The sequence below is a fragment of the Calidris pugnax genome, unplaced genomic scaffold (assembly GCF_001431845.1).
Source record: "Calidris pugnax isolate Ruff unplaced genomic scaffold, ASM143184v1 scaffold1, whole genome shotgun sequence".
NCBI lineage: Eukaryota > Metazoa > Chordata > Aves > Charadriiformes > Scolopacidae > Calidris > Calidris pugnax.
The window spans coordinates 12,104,414-12,123,853 of NW_015090800.1; the positions used below are offsets into that span (position 1 = coordinate 12,104,414).

At 39.2% G+C, this 19,440-nt stretch overlaps 1 protein-coding gene across 1 annotated transcript in view; it reads left to right on the forward strand.

The window, feature by feature from the left end:
* Positions 1-1,033: 1,033 nt before the first annotated feature.
* TXNRD1 (thioredoxin reductase 1) overlaps positions 1,034-19,440 on the forward strand; it is a 36,207-nt gene continuing 17,800 nt past the window's right edge. Inside the window, exons 1-10 of the mRNA XM_014937524.1 lie at positions 1,034-1,152; positions 4,563-4,635; positions 4,750-4,869; positions 5,668-5,810; positions 5,934-6,049; positions 7,815-8,040; positions 10,791-10,883; positions 12,735-12,811; positions 14,451-14,607; positions 17,644-17,751. Coding sequence (XP_014793010.1) covers positions 1,066-1,152; positions 4,563-4,635; positions 4,750-4,869; positions 5,668-5,810; positions 5,934-6,049; positions 7,815-8,040; positions 10,791-10,883; positions 12,735-12,811; positions 14,451-14,607; positions 17,644-17,751 — 1,200 coding nt within the window. The 5' untranslated portion in view covers positions 1,034-1,065. The remainder of the gene's footprint in view (positions 1,153-4,562; positions 4,636-4,749; positions 4,870-5,667; positions 5,811-5,933; positions 6,050-7,814; positions 8,041-10,790; positions 10,884-12,734; positions 12,812-14,450; positions 14,608-17,643; positions 17,752-19,440) is intronic.

The window sequence follows — 19,440 nt, forward strand, 5'->3', positions numbered from 1 at the left end:
ATCCAGTCCTGACCAGTTAGGCAGATAGAAGCACTTGAATAAAAGCAAGCAGATTTGTGAAGTGTCTAAGTATGGGTTTCTTTATTTACATTTTTGGTCTTAAAAGTTTTGTCACGACTTTGACTGATACTCACTGATTTACAGCAGCTGAAGAATCTGATTTTTACTCACTCTAGATCTTGTCCTACAGTTTGAGAGGCATTGAGAATTTTGCCAGCAACTCCAAAGGCTTGAAGGTCCAAAGCCCTGAAAAATTGGAGCTTTGCAAATTAAGTACGCACTTCAGCTCATTTTAGGAAGAGTATATGAAGACAGTGTAATTTTCTTTGTGGCATACAGCTGTCAAAATGCATTTTAGGACTTATGGGTTGTTTTTCTGTGGTAGGAGTCATCTGATTAAAAAAAAATAATAAAAATCTCTCACGAAACTGTAGGATTACACCTGATCCATTTGACACCAAAGTTAGTTACAATGCAAAACCAAAGCAATGATAAACACAGGCATGTTATAAAAATGTCGTTTTCAGAAATTGTTTACTTCTTTCAGTTCTGTTCATTCAGTTGGTAAGGCTGGTAATTGCAGATTATTACAAAGTTGTATATGATTGTTGTTTTTTCCTACTAATATATGCAGGAGGAGGGGAAAAACACTAATTATTGAAGTCCAGGGCAGATGAAAAGACTAAAATAAATTAGTGGAATGCCTGTGTCAGCAGGTATGTATCTCATCCTGGAGTACACAGTATGAGGAGGCACCGGAGTTGTGTTGATGTGGAAAATTAAGCTCTGCAAGGAAACCCAGGGCTCCAACGAACAAGAAAATTCATAGTTCAATATCTCATAGGTACTGACCTATTCAACGATGGATTAAGAAGATGAAATTTTAAAAAGCTAATTAAAAGCAGAACTCTGAAAATTCAGATGCACTTATATTGCCTTATCACAATATTTACTGATGAAAATACTTATTTTTGAGCACTGTGGAAAATATTTAAATGTTCCCTAATCCTTTTTGTTGCCTTTGTTCAGGCTTATAAGGAAGACAAACCACAGAAACTGCTGGAAATGAACGGACATACATCGGTGCCGCATTCCTACGACTATGATCTCATTGTCATCGGTGGAGGCTCAGGTGGTCTGGCAGCTGCCAAGGTATGAGAGAGAAAATACAGACTTATACTTTCCTTGTAAGTAGGTGGATAACATCCTCAATGTCTTGGGTCTGGGTAGCTTTAACACTGTAAGGGTGTAACATTTCTGCCTGATAGTGGGATTTCTTTTGAGATTAGCCCCAGTTCTACACTATTCTTTTACTTATATTCTGAAGAAGAAAAGTATAAAAACATGATGGTATGCTTCTAAAGAGAATGAAACTTGGTCCCCACTAATGGAAGATGATGCTGTTGGAAAACAGCATGTAGATACCTCGACGGTGTTTATTAGTAGTTGAATTAAAATTCAATTTATAATTGAAAAAAATTTAAAAAAATATTCAAAATTAACATCAGAAAGTTTCTAGTTTTATCTGAAAGTAGTATCTGTTCAGAAATAGTTGTATATGTTGTTTTAATTCTTGACAGGGGGGGAGATTTTATGATATTGAGTTTATATAGTTGCATAAATGGAAATTTTGCCTATTTGTAAGCAGATTTAGGATCTCGTCCTTCATTTTTAGGGTCTGGTACTTCCTGCCTGTGGCCAAATAATTTATGATTTTTTTTTTTTGTTAAGCTTCTGCTTATAGGAGCATATCTAGAATTAATTAAAGGAATCCACAGTGATGCAGAATTTACCAGCTCTTAGAGTTGTCATTACCCCAAATATTTGAAAATTGCTGAAATTTAACATCAGTCAGTAGCTCTCTTTTACATCAGTAGTTAGGCACATTTTTCCTCTTCTTGCTGTGATAGAATGAACTATTAACTATTTAGAAGTGAATTGAGCATTCCCAGAAATAAAGCTATTTAGTTGCTCAAGACCTGGAGCTGGATTATTCCTCCGGACAGGAGGCATTTCTTTTGTTGTCGAGAAGTGAAGGAGAGCATCAAGGAGTGAAAGGAAATGAGGAGAAAATATTTCAACGTAGATTCACACTAAACCGTGGTCCCTTAGAAAAACTTCTGTTAAGATGTAAGAGTGCAGTGCTGAGTGGTGGATTGTAGTGTGCCATATGTTCATAATCTATTTCAGTAGTTTACTGCTTTTGCATCAATAGGGCCACTCTTGTCATGGCATAGGATGGAACAGAAGATCTATAAAAATTCTGAGAACCTGCAAAAAGAAGCAAACACTGATTTTTATAAGATGGGGATGTTTTAAGACAGAGTAATAAGAGGAAAAAAGGAGCTTGCAGCAATGCAAAAAAAGTTTGCAGTAATAAAAAGCCATCTGTTGAAATTTTTGTAAGGAGAGTGCTCTACTTTGTTGTATACATATGCTAGGTTGTGAAGCTACAGCAGTGATGTTTATTGCATCATTTTTCAGCTGTGGGACAGAAAAGGTACGTAGCTAGGGAGATAAATTACCTTATTCCTTCAACTCAGTGTATGAAGTATATTGCTTCTTAGTGTTCTCAAGTGATTGTGGGGTAGAGTAGAAGATGGTACATCAGTAAAGTCAACATCGCCATCAGTAGTAATGTGTGCATTTCAAATCAGTTTCGTGACACTGTTTTACATGCATAAACTTCTGACTTGGATTATTCAGCTTCTTTTAGTGAATTAACATACAGTGCTTTAAACAGCTCAACAAAACAAAAGGAAAAACAAACAAACAAACAAAAAACCCAACTGCACAGCTCTTATCCCAAGTTCCAGATATCTACACTCAGGTTTGCAGTGGTTTAACTGGGTTGATTAAATGCATGCTTTTCACTATGATGCATGCAGCTTTGTAGGCACATCTTCCCTTTCCTCTCCATCTTCTGCTCCAACCTTGTTGTTTTGGAGGCCTGTGTCCACGGTGAGTGCAAACTTTGCTAAAGCTGCCTCTCCGCAGCCCAACCGCAGCCCCACAGCAGAGTGCCAGGCCACCACTATCAGTTCACACAGTTGTCTCCAAGCAACCTTCTTGTGTTCAGGCAGCGCTGCACTGAGCCCAGTAGAGTTTGAAAGCCTGCGGGGCAGGTTTTGTTGCTGTAGGCATGTGGCTCTGCAGAAGTGCCTGTATCTGTTTGTGATCTCCACCGAGGTGGCCATGCAGTGCTGCGCTGTATTGTGTCAGCGGGTAGCTGAGGGCAAGCTTGGGAATCTGTGCATTCTAGTTAGGTAACACTGGTACAGCTCTTTCAAGCTGCGTATAAGTGTTGTCATTATAAAGGAGCATTAATAATGCATTTCAGTCCCTAAGCACCTTTCTGAGGAACTTTCTCAGAGGTGCTACTAATGGATAGACGTGAGTTTCTTGGCCAACCTTTGCCTTTAATTGGAAGAAGAAATCCAATACATCAATATTTTCCAAAGGTGTCTACAGCCTGCGTTGTTTGAAACATGATTTGTATTTTGCATGAAGTAAGATACATTTAAAATTGAAATTCTGATTGTCAACTGTTTGGATTAACAAGTATTACTGGTAGCATAGCGCCGAAGGCTGTCTAGCTCCTCCCAAACCAAACCCAAAGCCTTAGGGTAATGCCGTGTGCCTACAGTTGTGATTGCTTATATGACTAAGAACTCATCATGTGATGCAGCCCAGTTGTGGTTACTCCAACTATCAAAGTTATTTTGCTGCATCTTATGGGGGGATCTGTCATTGCTTTTCAGCTATGTAGTGCTTGCTTAAGTGTTTTTCTCTGGTAGCAGTTATCACTGTCAGTTTTTGCATTTTTCTTAAAAAGTACAAAAGGAATAATGAAATCAGTATAGAAATTCTAGTTCTCAGTATCATTTTCGCACACTGCTTATAGATTTGCTAATGAAACTTCTCAGGGGAAATACCATTAAATAAACCATCACTTTACTAGTTTGGATGACATCTGCACATCCTGACAGTAAAGTCAACTTGCCACAGGTTGACTAGCTTGAAGAGCAAGAGCTGATCCTGACAACTACAGATCGTACTTCAAATCCAGTGTTCCCTTCTACTGCAAGAAAAAAAGGTTGGATAAGCACAGTTGTAATACTTGGCCATGTGACTGTTTATGTCATTGTGTGATGTGGTTTCAAACAAATGTTTGAGAAGCCATCTTTGAAGGGAAGACTGGATTAATGAAGAAATTGTTAAATATGTTAAAAGTAAATGGCATGTTGGGAAATACTGTGAACAAACTGACAGGATGGAGGAGAGAACAGGAGGTTTGACTCCCAGAATCTTATGTGTATCAGTTGGCGCCACACTGTTGTGAAGCAGGATGAATGCCTGTTTTTTTCCCTTCATCTTTTTTTTCCCTACTGAGTACACAGATTAATTCAGAAGATTAATGGCTGTCTGGCTGTTCCCTTGCAAATTATTCATTATTACTTAATTAAAAGTCACAAAGCTTTTTAGCAATGCATGATGTTATCATCGACTCCAAATTTAACCTCCAATATTTAGATATGTGTCTTATGTAACTTGTTTTGCAGGAGGCTGCCAAATATGAAAAGAAAGTGATGGTGCTGGACTTTGTCACGCCTACGCCTCTGGGAAACTCATGGGGTAAATTTCTTTTTGTTGCAAGCCTGTTCTAAAAGAGCTTTACTCGGAGACTCTGATTCTCCTTTGAAATCAGCCACACTGATGTGAAAAACACATTCTGTTCCCTACTCTCAGGTCTTGGAGGAACATGTGTAAATGTGGGCTGTATACCTAAAAAACTGATGCACCAGGCAGCTTTACTGGGACAAGCCTTGCAAGATTCACGCAAGTATGGATGGCAATTTACAGAAGAAGGTAAAGGAGGAGAACAGTTTTTGCGGGTTTCTCATTTATTCTGAAAATTCAAGGTTGTTTTCACAGTCAAGTGCTTGTTGTGTTTAAGCATGTGAGGCAGCTTCAGAGAGACTACACATGAGCTTAAGTGCTTTTTAAGTCTAAAGCCACGGGGCTTATTGCTTTGCAGCTTCTGATCTGTTTATTAATAGCTTCTGATCATGTTAGTATTTGATAAGGTCACTGTTTGAATAAAAGCAATAAGGTACTACTGCATTTCTGAATGTAACACAACACCTAAGGGAATACCCCAGAATGTCCCCTATTAGAAACTTACTCATAGTCACGACCAAGGATTTCCTTTCCCTTAGTCTCTGTCACAGCTATGTAAGAAGATGCATTTTACTTTACACTAGCTCTAATGTGCATGGTTATAGGGTTGGGATTTGTTTAGGGTGTAATCTTGTAGAGGGGAACATGCAGAGGCAACTCTCAGAGATGCATAGTCTTCGTTTGTTGAGCAATGTCACCTGCTCACAGCATGTGTCAATAGAAAATTATTGATAATGCAGTCATCATTATCAATGATTTTCCATGTTTTAAGTCATATCTCTTCCACAGTGAGCTCTCGTGTGGTCTGTGCTGACATAATGCTTTGAATTGCAGTAGAGTTACCCTGGAATAAAAAAGCGTAATAAAAAAGAATAAGACAAAGGTGCCTGGGTCATGAAAAAAATCTGTCTGAGAATACAAGGTTGGCTATGGGAAAAGAAGAACTCACAGACTGAAAGATGAACCTTTTTCTTTTATTTTGAGCAGTCCAACACAACTGGATGACTCTGACAGAATCTGTTCAGAATTACATCGGTTCACTGAACTGGGGGTACCGGGTTTCACTGCGAGAGAAGAACGTCACATATGAGAACGCATATGGAGAATTTGTTGGGCCACACACAGTAAAGGTACTCCCTTGCCACGTTTGCTAGCTCTTCCTGCTTTCTGAATAGAGATGCTTTTCAAATAGAACAGCTTTTCCCTTGGTAGGACTGTGAAATATTCACTTTGGACCAATACTTTGTCCACAGGCAAAAAATAAGAGAGGAGTTGAGAAGCTGTATACAGCTGAGAGATTTCTCATTGCCACCGGTGAACGGCCACGCTACCTGGGCATACCTGGAGACAGGGAATACTGCATTAGCAGGTAAAACCAGAGAGGAATATGAAGTCATTTACTGTGTGCAAATGCTTCACCCCTGAGAGAGAGTTGTGAAGCATGAACAGGGCTACTTAGTTGCTGGTTTTCTTTCTTACATAACTTTTTGTTAGAGGGAAGTAAGCGGAGGAGAATAGCTACAGACAGATGTCAAGGTGCTAAAAACACTAGTGTCTATTAGACACCACAGGACTGTGGGTGGCTGGCTAGGATGGTTCTGCTTCTGACTGATAACAGCAGTAACTGAGAGTACCGTAAATCATGTGTGTTGTCTGTCATAACATTAATTCATCATCTCTGCCCCATTTACCAGTACACCCACTTCTTTGCTATTCCTTACGGTCTTTCAGTTCACGTACTGAAGTTTTTTTGGTAATGAAGAGCAGTCTGCTTGGGAGAAACCTCCCCGCTCAAATGTCAAGGAAAGGGGGAGTAGCAAAGCAGTCCATGTTGTGGAGCTGGTTGAAATTTATCTCTCTTCATGTATTGGGGCAGGCTTGAAACTCAAGCCAGTTTTTTTCCAGCTACTCAGTGAAGTGAATTCAACTTTTGGGAAGTCCTATTTCAAATGTCTGGTTAATTGATAAGACCAAACAATTCTAGCACAATTTTGCCAAAAAAAAAAAGTGGTATGCAGATAAAATGTGTTTTAATATCAGACTGACTTTTAAATTACTTAATGTAGAAACAGAAGTTGGAATTTCAGGCTTGAAACCTATAGCAATGAAATAAATAACTGGCATAATTGTGAAGCCAAAACACCATGTTGTATGTTTCCCTTCTAATAAGTAGTATTTAAATTAAAGGTAACAGGTAATATAGCCTGTGAAGTGGTGCTTTAAAATAACATTAAGGTGGAAGAGCCAGGGATGCCAGTGTTAAAGATTGAGGCTGTCTGTGTAATCTTCTCCAGGTTCCCCGGAGGATAGGAACTACGATGTACCCTTTAATTACAGAGTCACATTTTATTCCACCACAACATTTGCAGAGAGCATCTTTGTTTAGCCTTTGCTGTTGTTGGCTGAGAAAGAGACACTTATGTTAGATTTAAATCTTTGGAGAATTGCATTGCCAAACTCTGCCTCCGTGAGTCCCTGCTTCCTTGAGAAGCCCTGGATTTATAGTCCAGGTCCAAAGTGTGGTAAAACTGATGTAGCTTGATGAAGCAGTTGAAAGAAATGGAAAGCAGGCAAATAAACATGGTTTCCATAATTTGGTACTACTCTCTCTGCCTGTTACTGTGATTTGCATTAATTTGTTTCATTGTCTGTGTATATTTGGTGCTGTGTAGAATGCTTTAGCAAAAGGATACTGCTTCAAAGAAGTGAGGATGGTAATTTTATTTTAAAGCTGAACTCCTTCCTCTTCCTTTTAAATCTCAGGAGCTAAAACCTGCAGCAGAATATTTGAAGCAATATTCAGAGGGAAAAAACCCAACCTGCCATTTTTAACAATTTATCCTAAGTTTGTGTAAAAAAATCCTAAAAAATAAATTGTGACGATTCAGAATTTTCATGCTCTTTTTTTTGTGTCCTCCTAATTAGAACTTTTTAATGTCATTTACTGAGCCTGTATTACAGCTGAGTTTTAAAAAAAATTAAGTTGTTGTTTTTTTTTTTAGTGAGCAGATACAGGAATTAAGTCCTGTTCTTACAGAAGAAATTAGATAAATATAAAGCACAATGCATTCTTATGGTTGTCTCTAACATTCTTTTCTTTTTTTCCTTCTTGTGTTTTTTTTTTTTTTTTCCAGTGATGATCTTTTCTCTCTGCCCTACTGTCCAGGGAAAACCCTGGTGGTTGGAGCTTCCTATGTTGCCTTGGAATGTGCAGGATTTCTTGTAGGTCTTGGGTTAGATGTCACTGTAATGGTGAGATCCATCCTCTTGAGAGGATTTGACCAGGATATTGCAAACAAAATTGGCGAATATATGGAAGAACATGGAATCAAGTTTATTAGGGAGTTTGTGCCAATCAAGGTAGGCTCAAAGTGGTACATGACCACAATTGATTGCAATATACCTATCATAAGGTTTTCAGATGTAAATTATTTTAGTAAACACAAAAGTTAAATTTGCCATACAGTATCTGCTATGATATATTATGGGTTAATTTTTCATTTAAACTGAGTAAGTCTATGAATCTTATGTAACCAACAGGTACAATTTAGTCTTTAGTATTAACATTTTGTGAGATTCCAGAATTAATTGTATGCATAAGAATTAGATGGGTTAGTATATGTTGCAGTAAAAATGTTGTTACTCCTGCTCATCCTCATCCTGCAAATGTTGAATATAGTTAAATTCAGCAGTTGTCCTGAAATCTGTGACAGTTCTTGCAGGCTCATAGTTAAGCAGATGTATAATATCTTGTAAGATCAGGGCCAGTGCATCACAAATAGTCATATTTTTCATTGCCAGTTCTAAAATTCTCAGCCAGCAAATATTGCCTATGTCCCCAGGACCAGTGGACTATCCAGAAAAATAAGAGGGCTTTATAAGTATCCATCTATATCCTTTACTTGACAGAGTCCTTAAATACTTGCTCAGTTTTCTTTGATTGCAGTAGGAGTACTCATGCAGCTGGCTATGTACATGTATAGGCGAAGGCAGGTTGAAAAGCAGATTAGATAAACTCTAGAGCTTTTCTAATCTAAAATTGCCTTATCAAAGACTTCAGAGGATGCTAACAGTATTTTTCTTAATGATTTTTTTCTCAATAATTAGTGCTTATTTATTATGAAATGGGAAATAATGTATTAAGCAGTTTTCAATTTGGCATCAAGCCAGCGTGTTATCGAGTTTAACGCTTTGGGGATTAAAGCATTAAATCGAATGAAAACTGTTCATTTTCACATTAAGAAATGCTCGTGCCAGTTACCATGCTGTGGATCTGACCCCCTCTCACAGAGTGTAAGAGATGTGCTGTGAGAAGTCAAAGTGGATGTTTCATGGAACTTTGGTTTTGTGAACATTTGCATTGCAGAAGTTCCATGTTGTATGAAAAGCAGGGATGGTTATCTAGCTTTTGTTTCATACGTAGCTTTTTGTAGCTCTTCTGGGGGATGGGAAAGAAGGAATCTGATTTTACAAGTAGATGATTTCAACTAAATGACAAGCGGTCTCCTCCAGATACACCCTGTGAAGAGAAGTCCTGTTACCCTGGTCACAGAATGCACTTTTCTGTATTTTACCTTGTCCCTTCACTACATGGCTTCGATTTCAATGCGAATAAAAATGCTCTGGTTTTAGTTGAGCATATCCTTAAACTTAAATTGCTGGATATGTTTTTAGCAGGTCTTCTCATCGCATTCAGAGACTGTTTTTGAAGTTATGCATGTTGTGCTTATTGAAACCCTTCCTTGGGACATTTGAAGACAGAAGATGAATTGTTATAAGTAATAGTGCCTTTGAATAGGAGCAGTTTAACACAGTGATCCTTTAAAGTTGGTAGGATGGTGCAGAAAGTCTGGGCATTTATTACTTAAAGAAGGGGAAGAGAACTTCATCAGAAATTTTGATTTTTCTTTCTTCAAATATTGAATATGCAGTAAAAACTGGGGCAGCTGCTGAAAAGTACTTTTTCTTCTGAAGAGTGAACAGTGAAAATTTCCCAGAAGGAAGTTGTGTTGCACACGTAGGTGTCTCTTGTATGTCCAGCCAGCCGTGGGAAGCAGCTGGGAACCTTGCTGTTCCTGGGAGGTAAAGGGGAGAACTGTGGCTGATGGTCCTTTCCTCGCTGCCCAGTGAACATTGGTGAGGACAAAAGAGAACCCACCTATGTAGCTTTGAAGTCCATTCACTTGTTTAGTTGATTTATTTAGCAGAGGAAAAAGAAGTGTTTGGGAAAAAAGCCAGGGGTATTGCTCTTTCTGCTTTTTGTTTGTCTGTTATATGGGGGGTTGGGGTGTGGAAGGAGAAGTATTTTGGGGTTTGCTTTGTTTTAACCAAACCTTTATTTTTTTATTACTCTGAACAAAGAGCACAGTTGCAAAAAGATTCCCCATTGTTTTTTGGGCTTTTTTTTTTTTTTTGCTTTGCTGGAATAGGCAGTACCCTGCTGCATTACTTAAGAGAGAGTGTGCAGCTGGATCCATAGCTAAAACTAGGAATATTTATTTCAGCTGACTCTGGGGAACCCTAGAGAGGTTTTTTTTCTTAAGTTGCTGGTGTTTTTCCAGCCATTTAGAGCCAGCTGCTGCCCTCTCCTGCAAGGCCATGGTGGCTTTACATGTTGGACCTGATATCATTCAAACAAGGCAAAAGCCTGTTCTGCTGAGGGCTGGGCTGTGACTGTGGCTTCCCATGGGTGGAAGGCATGATTGTGGTTGAAGAAAATGTTTGATGGTGTTTCTAGGTCTTGCAAGAGTTGCCTTCCTCCTCACCTCCTCTGTCCCCAGTTGATAAAGCAGCTCACGTGCTGGGTGGGCTTGGACAAGAAATTAGCTATCAATCAGGTTTTATAAACAGAAAGAAGGTGTCGTTGTGTTGGTCATAAGAATAAATTCATGGAGATAAACCAAAATGTTTAAACATGCAGGTAGTAAACACAAATGTAGAGAAAGGTGAAAATGCCTTTAGAATGAATGAGTGAATTTTACGTTGTGGATGAACACTCGTTTTCAATGATAAGATATATGGTGGGACAAAGATATATTTGCATATCTTTATTTGACACTAAAGCCCTTTTCTTTTTCTTTTTCTTTTTTTCTTTTCCTCTAATGTTGTAGGTTGAGCAGATTGAGGAAGGAACTCCTGGAAGATTGAAAGTTACAGCCAAGTCCACAACAGGGAACCAAATAATTGTAGGAGAGTACAATACTGTGAGTCCTGTCTATGTACATTAAGGACCTGAAATAGCCTTCCATTTAATGTCAAGATTTTGTGGGGTGTTCTTATCCATAGTTTAGAGTTTTTGAAATTATTTTTAATCATTCCAACATGCTAATTGTGCACAATCAACAGGTAATTCATGTGACAAAAGTCCCAGAATCCACGGGCATGAGTTCCATGTGCCTCAGCAGATCACTTGCATACTTTTGAAACCTGTTTTTTAGCTTAGGGCTGTAGCTGCGCTTGGTCATGTGCAATCAGTTGCAGGATTTCTCCCCAGTGGGATATTTGTCATAAACTATAAGTAGTGATTTATAATAACCTCTAGAGTAACTAAAGCATGCTCTTCTGGCATTAGCACAAAATAATGGACTGTGCAAGAGCTAAACAGACAGGTGTCAATTCTTCTCAAGACCTGTTGACGCAGCATCTTCACAAAAAAAAACAACTTATGCCCTGTGGCAAGTCAGTCAGGGAACTTCATTACGCACTTAAAACAGTAAAATGGCAGTGTGCAGGCATGCTATTATATTTTTGATTGACTGTTTCCATCACTCCTCGCCCCACTCATTTTCTTAGACCTTGATGCTGAAAGGAAAAAACCAAAGCCAACACGTTTTGAATGAAGTATTTGGAACTACACAGAATGCATAAAGACAAACATTTGCCAGATTAGGATTTTAGACTGCAAACACTGTGTGCCAGTGACCTCCTTTACCTGTGTGGTGCATCAGTCATCCCATGACAAGGACATGCCTCAGTGCATCCGAATGCTAATACTATGAGAAGGTGTAACAATAAAAACAGTACTGTTGCACAGCATTGTAATTCTATTTTTCCTGGTCCGTAGTAGTGAAGGCTTTTTAGCTAGCAAATCAATGCCATCTTTTCTTCACAGAAGCTTGTGATTTTTTTATTGCTACTACATCTTTCACGGAAATGCTGCCACTCTTCACCTAATCTGTGAGCTGTGTGTGATGCATTTTAAGACCTTCAGCTCGGAAGATCTTGGATCTTGAAGCAGATCTTGTATTCCTTCAGCACAGTTCTTAGTTGTCTATGAGAAGCATTGTGTAGCAACCTGGGCAGTTACCCAAGTCTGCAAAGCACATAGCACTTTTTCTTGTGATAGCATAGGCTGGAACTTATTTTGCTTGTTAAGGTATGGGCAGTTAACCTGGGCAGTTATCCAAGTCTGCAAAGCACATAGCACTTTCTCTTGTGATAGTTTAGGCTGGAACTTATTTTGCTTGTTAAGGTAGCCGAGGTGATAGGGTGGGCAAGAGTTTGGCCTGATCTGTCCATCATTCTGAACAAATGTTCAAACAAATAATACTCAATATTCAACAAGTAATATTCTTTGGCAGTGACTTGACTGAGAGTCCATTTAAGTCAATGATATTTTCTGATCAAAATAAAGGTTATTTTATGGTCTTTTTATTTGCCAAAACATATGAGTTTCCTTCCTAAAGAGCCCTTTCCTTGTGGAGCATTTTGAGGTCACCTGCTCTGGTATAGATATGGTATAACACTTTGGTATAAAAGTGTGAGGAAATTAAGAATCTGATCCCAATCAAGTTTAGAATACTCTTGGCGTATTTTTCGAGGGAAAGCAATTTGGCAATTTAATCTTATCATTAAAACCTGGTATTACGAGGTCATGGTGGTGGTGTGGCTTGTCTTGAACTCCACGAATGTATAATTGGTAACAAATGTATTCATCTTAATGTGACCAAGCCTTAGAAGCTTATCCATAATATCTAATGAAGATAATAGGTAGCCACATGCAAATGCACTTCGGAGGTTTTAAAAAATCAGTAACGTGCCTTGCTGTTTTGCAGGTGTTGCTAGCAATCGGAAGAGATCCATGCACAAGAAAAATTGGTTTGGACAAAGTTGGAGTGAAGATCAATGAAAAGTAAGGACAGATGTCTGTGTGATACTGACTACTGAGCTTGTGGCATTTACTGTTGGATTGGTAGTGGTACACAGGCATTTATACACTTTGAGGAAAATTTTGTCTCCTGTTTGCATAGGCTTGGATAGGAGACTGTGCAGCAGAGAGCTGTATTTTCTCTCATAATACTGCCTCGTTTGCTTTTTTGATACTAAAATGTCAATTTCTGAATGCTGGAAGTCAAAAGTGCTTGTTCCATTCTGTCTAGGTTAACAGGTCAGTCTCAGCTTCTCCGGTGACTGGGCTTTCTAGGATCTGCCAGTTGTTCCTTGTACTCTCTTATTCCCATCTCCTTGTTTTTATCTCTACCGCCTCTTGGGGCAGAGATCTGTTTGTTCATATGGGCTTTTAGTGTGGTGGGTTTTGTTTACATTTTTGATGTAAACGCTACTATGTGTATATTTTGAAATACAAGGTCAAAGTAGCGTTCCTTAAACTCACAGTTGGAGTTGGTGATATTTTTTAGCTTTTGGAGGAGTTTATTTCTTGCCTTAGAGCAACCCTTGGGAAAAGTCTGCGTCCTGTAGAGACGCATTTCACGTTTAATGTAGTGAGGTCGTAGCACCAGGGAGTGGAGCTATTGGTAACGTTTTCAATATTGGTAACTAAAGCATCTTCTGGGCATGTGGCACCCGACAATCTTCCCTTGGAAAGAAAGACACAGGACCTGAACTTGACTTGGTAGCCTATGGAAAAAGAGTACAGAGGGCAGCTTATATATGAAGGTGGTGACTGATGTTGCTGAAGGTTACTGTTGTGATGTTCTATTTGGTCCACTCAAAATTGGCAGTCTTGTAGAACAGTACACGTCTTTCTGACATCAGGACAGCTATTACTCACTTAATAGAATGGACTATAAAATTATTAGTATAAACTGCATATTTGTTAACAAGAGCAAAATTGAGGAAGTTGGATTTTAATATAGGAATCACCGCTGGTCCCTCAAGTAACTGTGTGACTGTTTCTGTGCCTGTCTGATTAGGTTTCCCTGTTACATGTGTTTCCTGTAGTGATTACTGCACTATCTCATTTATTAATGAGTAGGAAATATTAATAATTAAAAACTTCCATTAGGTCAGTGTGCTTATAGCTGAAAAGCTTGCTGGTTCTCCCTTAAGTAGGGTGTCTAACAGCTTGACCTGTCTCTGTGTAGAAGCCTGAAGGGTGAGTTCATACAAACTGCTTCAGCCACTGGACTGAAATGTCAGTAGTGGAGGAATTCTTTTGTCCTGCTGCTTGAGTGGGAGAATGTCTCTTCCTGTCATTCCTCAAGGTTGTCAGTACACAGCTCAGCTAGCAGTCGAGGGTGCTAGAGGAAAAGGATTTATGCTTCACCAAAGAATGGATCCAGGAGATGAACGGCAACTTCATGGGCTAACTCCTTATCCTCTGTGTAAATTCCTGTAGTTTTGGTCAAATTTTCCCTTCCTTACATTCTTGCCCAAGATTGTTAGATTGTGAATATGACTTCTTTCCCTTATACTTCAAATACACATCTTTCTCTTAAAACTAAAGGGCTGAACTCCTGCAAAGTTATTTACACCTCCAGTCTTCACAGCAGAACACTTAGATCTTTTTTTCTTGTTAATCCAAATTGCAGAACAGGAAAAATTCCTGTCAACGATGAGGAGCAAACAAACGTGCCCTATATCTATGCTGTTGGAGATATACTGCAGGACAAGCTGGAACTCACACCAGTGGCAATCCAGGCAGGAAGATTGTTAGTTCAAAGGCTTTACGCTGGGGCAACCACTAAGGTAAGGAACCAGTTGCCACAAAACACGGTCGTTGCTCTACTTCTGAGTAGAGTGCAAGTCTGCTTGTTTATGGAAAACTCAGTAGGCTTTTCAGGATTAGCTTTGATGATCACTTTAATTTTCCCCTTGCAAAGATATTACTGCAGATATGTTCTGCTAATTGTGCAGGATGAAATTTATTCCTTATGGATTAAGTCATAGTATCTTTTTTTCCTATTAAAAGTTTTATTTTACTCTCAGAGTATAATGATAATAAAATTAACTGAGATCATTTAACTTGTTTTTAGCTCTACCACCTTCCCTAAAAATCAGCAATCATTACCATCCCATTAAGTGCTTTAGCTCTAATTCATAGGCAATTTACTAAACCTACCTACAGTCCCTAAATAGAATGTAATAGGGGTTTGTGATGCTCTTCATTTTCAATGTTATTTCCACTATTTTTTTCACTTCTCATCCATGTGTTTTCAATGCAATACATAGTTATAACTGAATATGGACAGAAAGGAAGATCAAATGCACCAATAAGTCAGCACGTATTTGTACCCGAGAAGTTGAATTCATCAATTCGTTGCTTATTTTTCATACTAGTGCAATTTATCCTAGTATCTCCTTTTCATACTAGTCAACTTATCCTAGTCCAAACAGAAGTAACACGGGTACTCATTTACACCTTATCTTTAAATCTGGAGGAAGGTGCCTTTTAAGAACTGTTATCCAGGCACCATTGATGTGGGTGCTCGTCTCACCTTCGTAACCATAGGGTATGAGCATAAAGGCTTTTCTCTTGTAGATCCTGCTGTATTCATATCAAGTTCAGCTGTTGGCCAGATTTAGAGCTTGATTGAGTTGTTTGTTTTAGGTTGGCAGGTATTGTGGTAACAAAATCCTGAATCAGTGTGCATAATGTCATTACTTCAGCCAGGCAAAGTTTAGGAAAACCATAGCTGGAGCCAGATTTTTTTTTTTTATTGCTGCAATGCTGTGGATATGTCTTAATTTACATTTTATGCCAGATAACTCTCTTTCAAGGTATGAAAATCCTTATGCTGCCAAAGAAAGAATCATCTCTTTCAATGAATCCAAGAAATGAGTAACTACTTAGATGGGATCCTGGCTTACATTGCTGGAAGGGGTGATTGTATGAAACATAATGAAGTATTATGGATAGGTGGGGAAAAAATAGTAAGCAGCATCGTGATCCCCAGTCATGAAGGAAATTAATTAGAATGAAATTCTTTAAAAATTAGGATTACTAGAAATTAAATTGTTCTGACCAGCCTGCCAGTCTGCTATGGCAGATTTAGTGGATATGGGGAGAGCAGTGGATGTTGTTTGCTTTGACTCTAGTAAAGGCTTTTAAGACTGTCTCCCGTAACATTCTCATAGAAAAACCAATGAAGTACGTGATCCCCAGTCATGAAGGAAATTAATTAGAATGAAATTCTTTAAAAATTAGGATTACTAGAAATTAAATTGTTCTGACCAGCCTGCCAGTCTGCTATGGCAGATTTAGTGGATATGGGGAGAGCAGTGGATGTTGTTTGCTTTGACTCTAGTAAAGGCTTTTAAGACTGTCTCCCGTAACATTCTCATAGAAAAACCAATGAAGTGCAGGCTAGATAAGGGGACAGTGAGGTGGACTGAAAACTGGCTGAACGGGCTGTGACCAGCGTTACAAAGACCAGCAGAAGACCAGTAACTAGTAGTGTGCCACAGGGTTGGATACTCAGTCCAGTACTGTTTAACATCTTTGTTAATCATCTAGATGATAAGACAGAGTGCACCCTCAGCAAGTTTGCAGATGATAAAAAACTGGGGGGAAGTGACTGATGCACCCAATGTTTGTGCTGTCACTCAGAGGGACCTTGTCAGGCTGGAGAAATGAGCTGACAGGAATCTCATGGAGTTCATCAAGGAGACGTGCAAGGTTCTGCACCTGGGGAGGTGTAACCCCATGCACCAGCACAGGCTGGGGACCCACCAGCTGGAAAGTAGCTGTGCAGAGAAAGCCTTGTGGGGGGGGGTCTGGAGGACAACTTGACTGTGAGCTAGCAATGTACCCTCTTGGCAAAGAGGGCCAGTGACATCCTGGGCTGTATCCTGGTAGAGCATTGCCGGCAGGTGGAGGAAAGTGACCTTTTCCCCTCCGCTTGGCTCTGGTGAGATGAGTTTGGAATTTATGTCCAGTTTTGGGCTCCCCAGTACAAGAAGGACAGGGCAAGCCCAGCAAAGGGCCGTGACTGTGATTAAGGCAGTGGAGGATTTGGCACGTGAGGAGAGGCTGAGACCGCTGGGAATTTTTGTACCCAGCAGAAGAGATGCCTTGGGGGGCTCTTATATCGATGTGTATTTGTACCTGATGGTAGAGAGTAAAGAAGAGGGAGGTGGACACCTTTCAGTAGATTCAAATTGAAACACAGGAAAATTCTAATTAAAAATAACAAAAAACTTCTTTACAGTGAGGGTGCTCAGGCCCAGAGATTGCCCAGAGATCACTGTAAAGCTCCAGTGAAGTCAGGGCTCGTGGTATGTGATTAGGCACACAGCATCAGCTGCAGTTCTAACTATCCAGACGGCTCTAGTTCATGTCTTTGGTTCTTTGGCATCGCTTAAGCCACAGTTGATACAAAAGATGGTGGTTTTTGGATGTTGGTGGTGCCTTTGCAGCATCCGGAGCTAAAGATAGCATGCTTTGTAGACACAGCTGAGCTGTCTACTTTTTATCTCCAGTTTGACCTGTGATCTGGTACATTTTTAAACAGGTCTCTGAATTTCCTATTCCTTTTAATCTGTGCATACTAATGTCAGTGTGGCTTTAAACTGTCGCTCTCTTCTTGCTCTAGTTAACGCCTCTGAGAGGGACAAAACCAAAACTGTAGCTTAATTTTAAAAAATTTAAAAAGGAACAGGTAGCTTTCAGAATTATGAATAATCCAACTTTTCATCCCGTCTTTCAGACTGCTGAATTTTTACCCAATGTCCTGATCTTATTACTGATGTTGTGTTGTTTGGTTTGTTTTGAATGCCACACAGTGTGACTATTTGAATGTTCCAACCACTGTATTCACGCCTTTGGAGTACGGAGCCTGTGGGTATTCTGAAGAGACTGCGGTGGAGAAGTTTGGGGCAGAAAACATTGAGGTAAATGCCTTAGTTTCAACTGGATTTTAAGTTCCCAATTTGTAAATTAAAATAATGTTAAGAGTCAATCAAAGCATCGTTTTGTATTCTGATGCAAGGGCAGGAGGGGACTAGGTACATTTTTGTCTTCCTTGGCAGTTCCTAGACATGCTATAAAAATAGTCCCCAATTTTGATAGCTCTAGTTGCAAATATGTTCTATTTTTGGCAAACAGGGCTTGACGGTGGAATATTTGGGTTTTTTTTTTTAAAAAAAGAATTTCTTTGTGTCTGCAAATACTTCAAGATGAATTAAAGCTGGATATGTTCTGGGAGTAATGTGTTGGTTTTTATGTCAAAGTGGAGCTTTTTGTAACTACAGTGCGGCAAATTCCTTGCTATAGTAGGAATCCTTTTACTTTATAAAGCCAAACGTTGTTATGCTCATTTTACCTGTTTATTTTGACTATTTAAGGAGGTATGTGCTTAATTTTACTCATGTGAATGATCCCTTTTCAGTCACTGGGATTGCTGGTCAAGAGTGAAATTAGAGATATGTAAGCATTTAGTGCCTAAGGCTGTTCTTACAAAATACTGTACGGAACACATTACAGAAAGCATGAGGGGAAGGAGTCTGACAATAAACTGAATTTTTATGTCCTGTGAAGATCACCTGAGGAGCGTTATTTGGGGAAGTAAGAAGATAAGTGGTGGCTCATGAGAGCTTGAGAACTTGTCTCCCTCTTGGCTTCGTCAGTTATGTTTTTTGACTTGGACTGTGGAGAAAAGAAGTAAATATGACTTAAAATGGCAGTGTGTCAAGTACTGTTAACCTGACTACAGGGCAGGGATTTAAACTATGTCCTCCCCACAAAGTTTACATAAACAGAGTCAAATTTTTGAGTCAAATTCTTGCTGTTACATGTGTAACACTGGACCCTTCTTTGTGGAAAACGCACTTTCCATTTTCAAAGCCATTTTTGAAAATTTGCATGCAGAAGCATTTGTATTGTGGCTAAGTACTAATTTGGTTTGTTCTGACCTCTCTGTCATGTCACCATATTGGCTTTTTCAAGCTTCACTGGGATTATTGAGTTGAATCTGTCTCTCAGACCCGTTAAATTTCAGTTTCAGATAGCCATGCTCATAAATGCTTTGTAACCCAATTCATATGAAAAAACATTGAGCTGTTTTTCCTAGCTTGTGGAGGGACATATTTTTACTGGAGTTGTGATCAATTAAAAACTTCTTTCAAATAGTAATCAATCTGAGGTTAGCTTCTAAGGGGAGCTGTTGAGAGTTCTGGGTAGAACTGTGTCTCAGAACACCCTGAGATACTGAAGTGGGTGAGCAACCTTGTCTGCAGCTAGACATCCGGCCAGTGATGTTGGCTGGGGCAGACAGAAGAATGTGGGTTTGCTGTGTTTTTTGTCAAATGTACTTTGCATTTTTCATTTCTCTAAGATTATGTAAATCTAAGAGAGCACACGCAAAGCACGCCCTCATCTCTCCTAAACCTGGGCTCTGAGGTTATGTCTTCCCTTTTTCTGCTCTGAGAAATATTTTTGCCCTAATCCTGAGTAGGTCCAGAGACAGTACAGTCATCTGCGAGGGGAGCTTGTATGTGTCTAATTTAATGAGAACATGGTGAACTGCATCCTGGAAGTGTAATACATGTATGGCTTTTTTTTTTTTTTTTTTTAATTTTTGG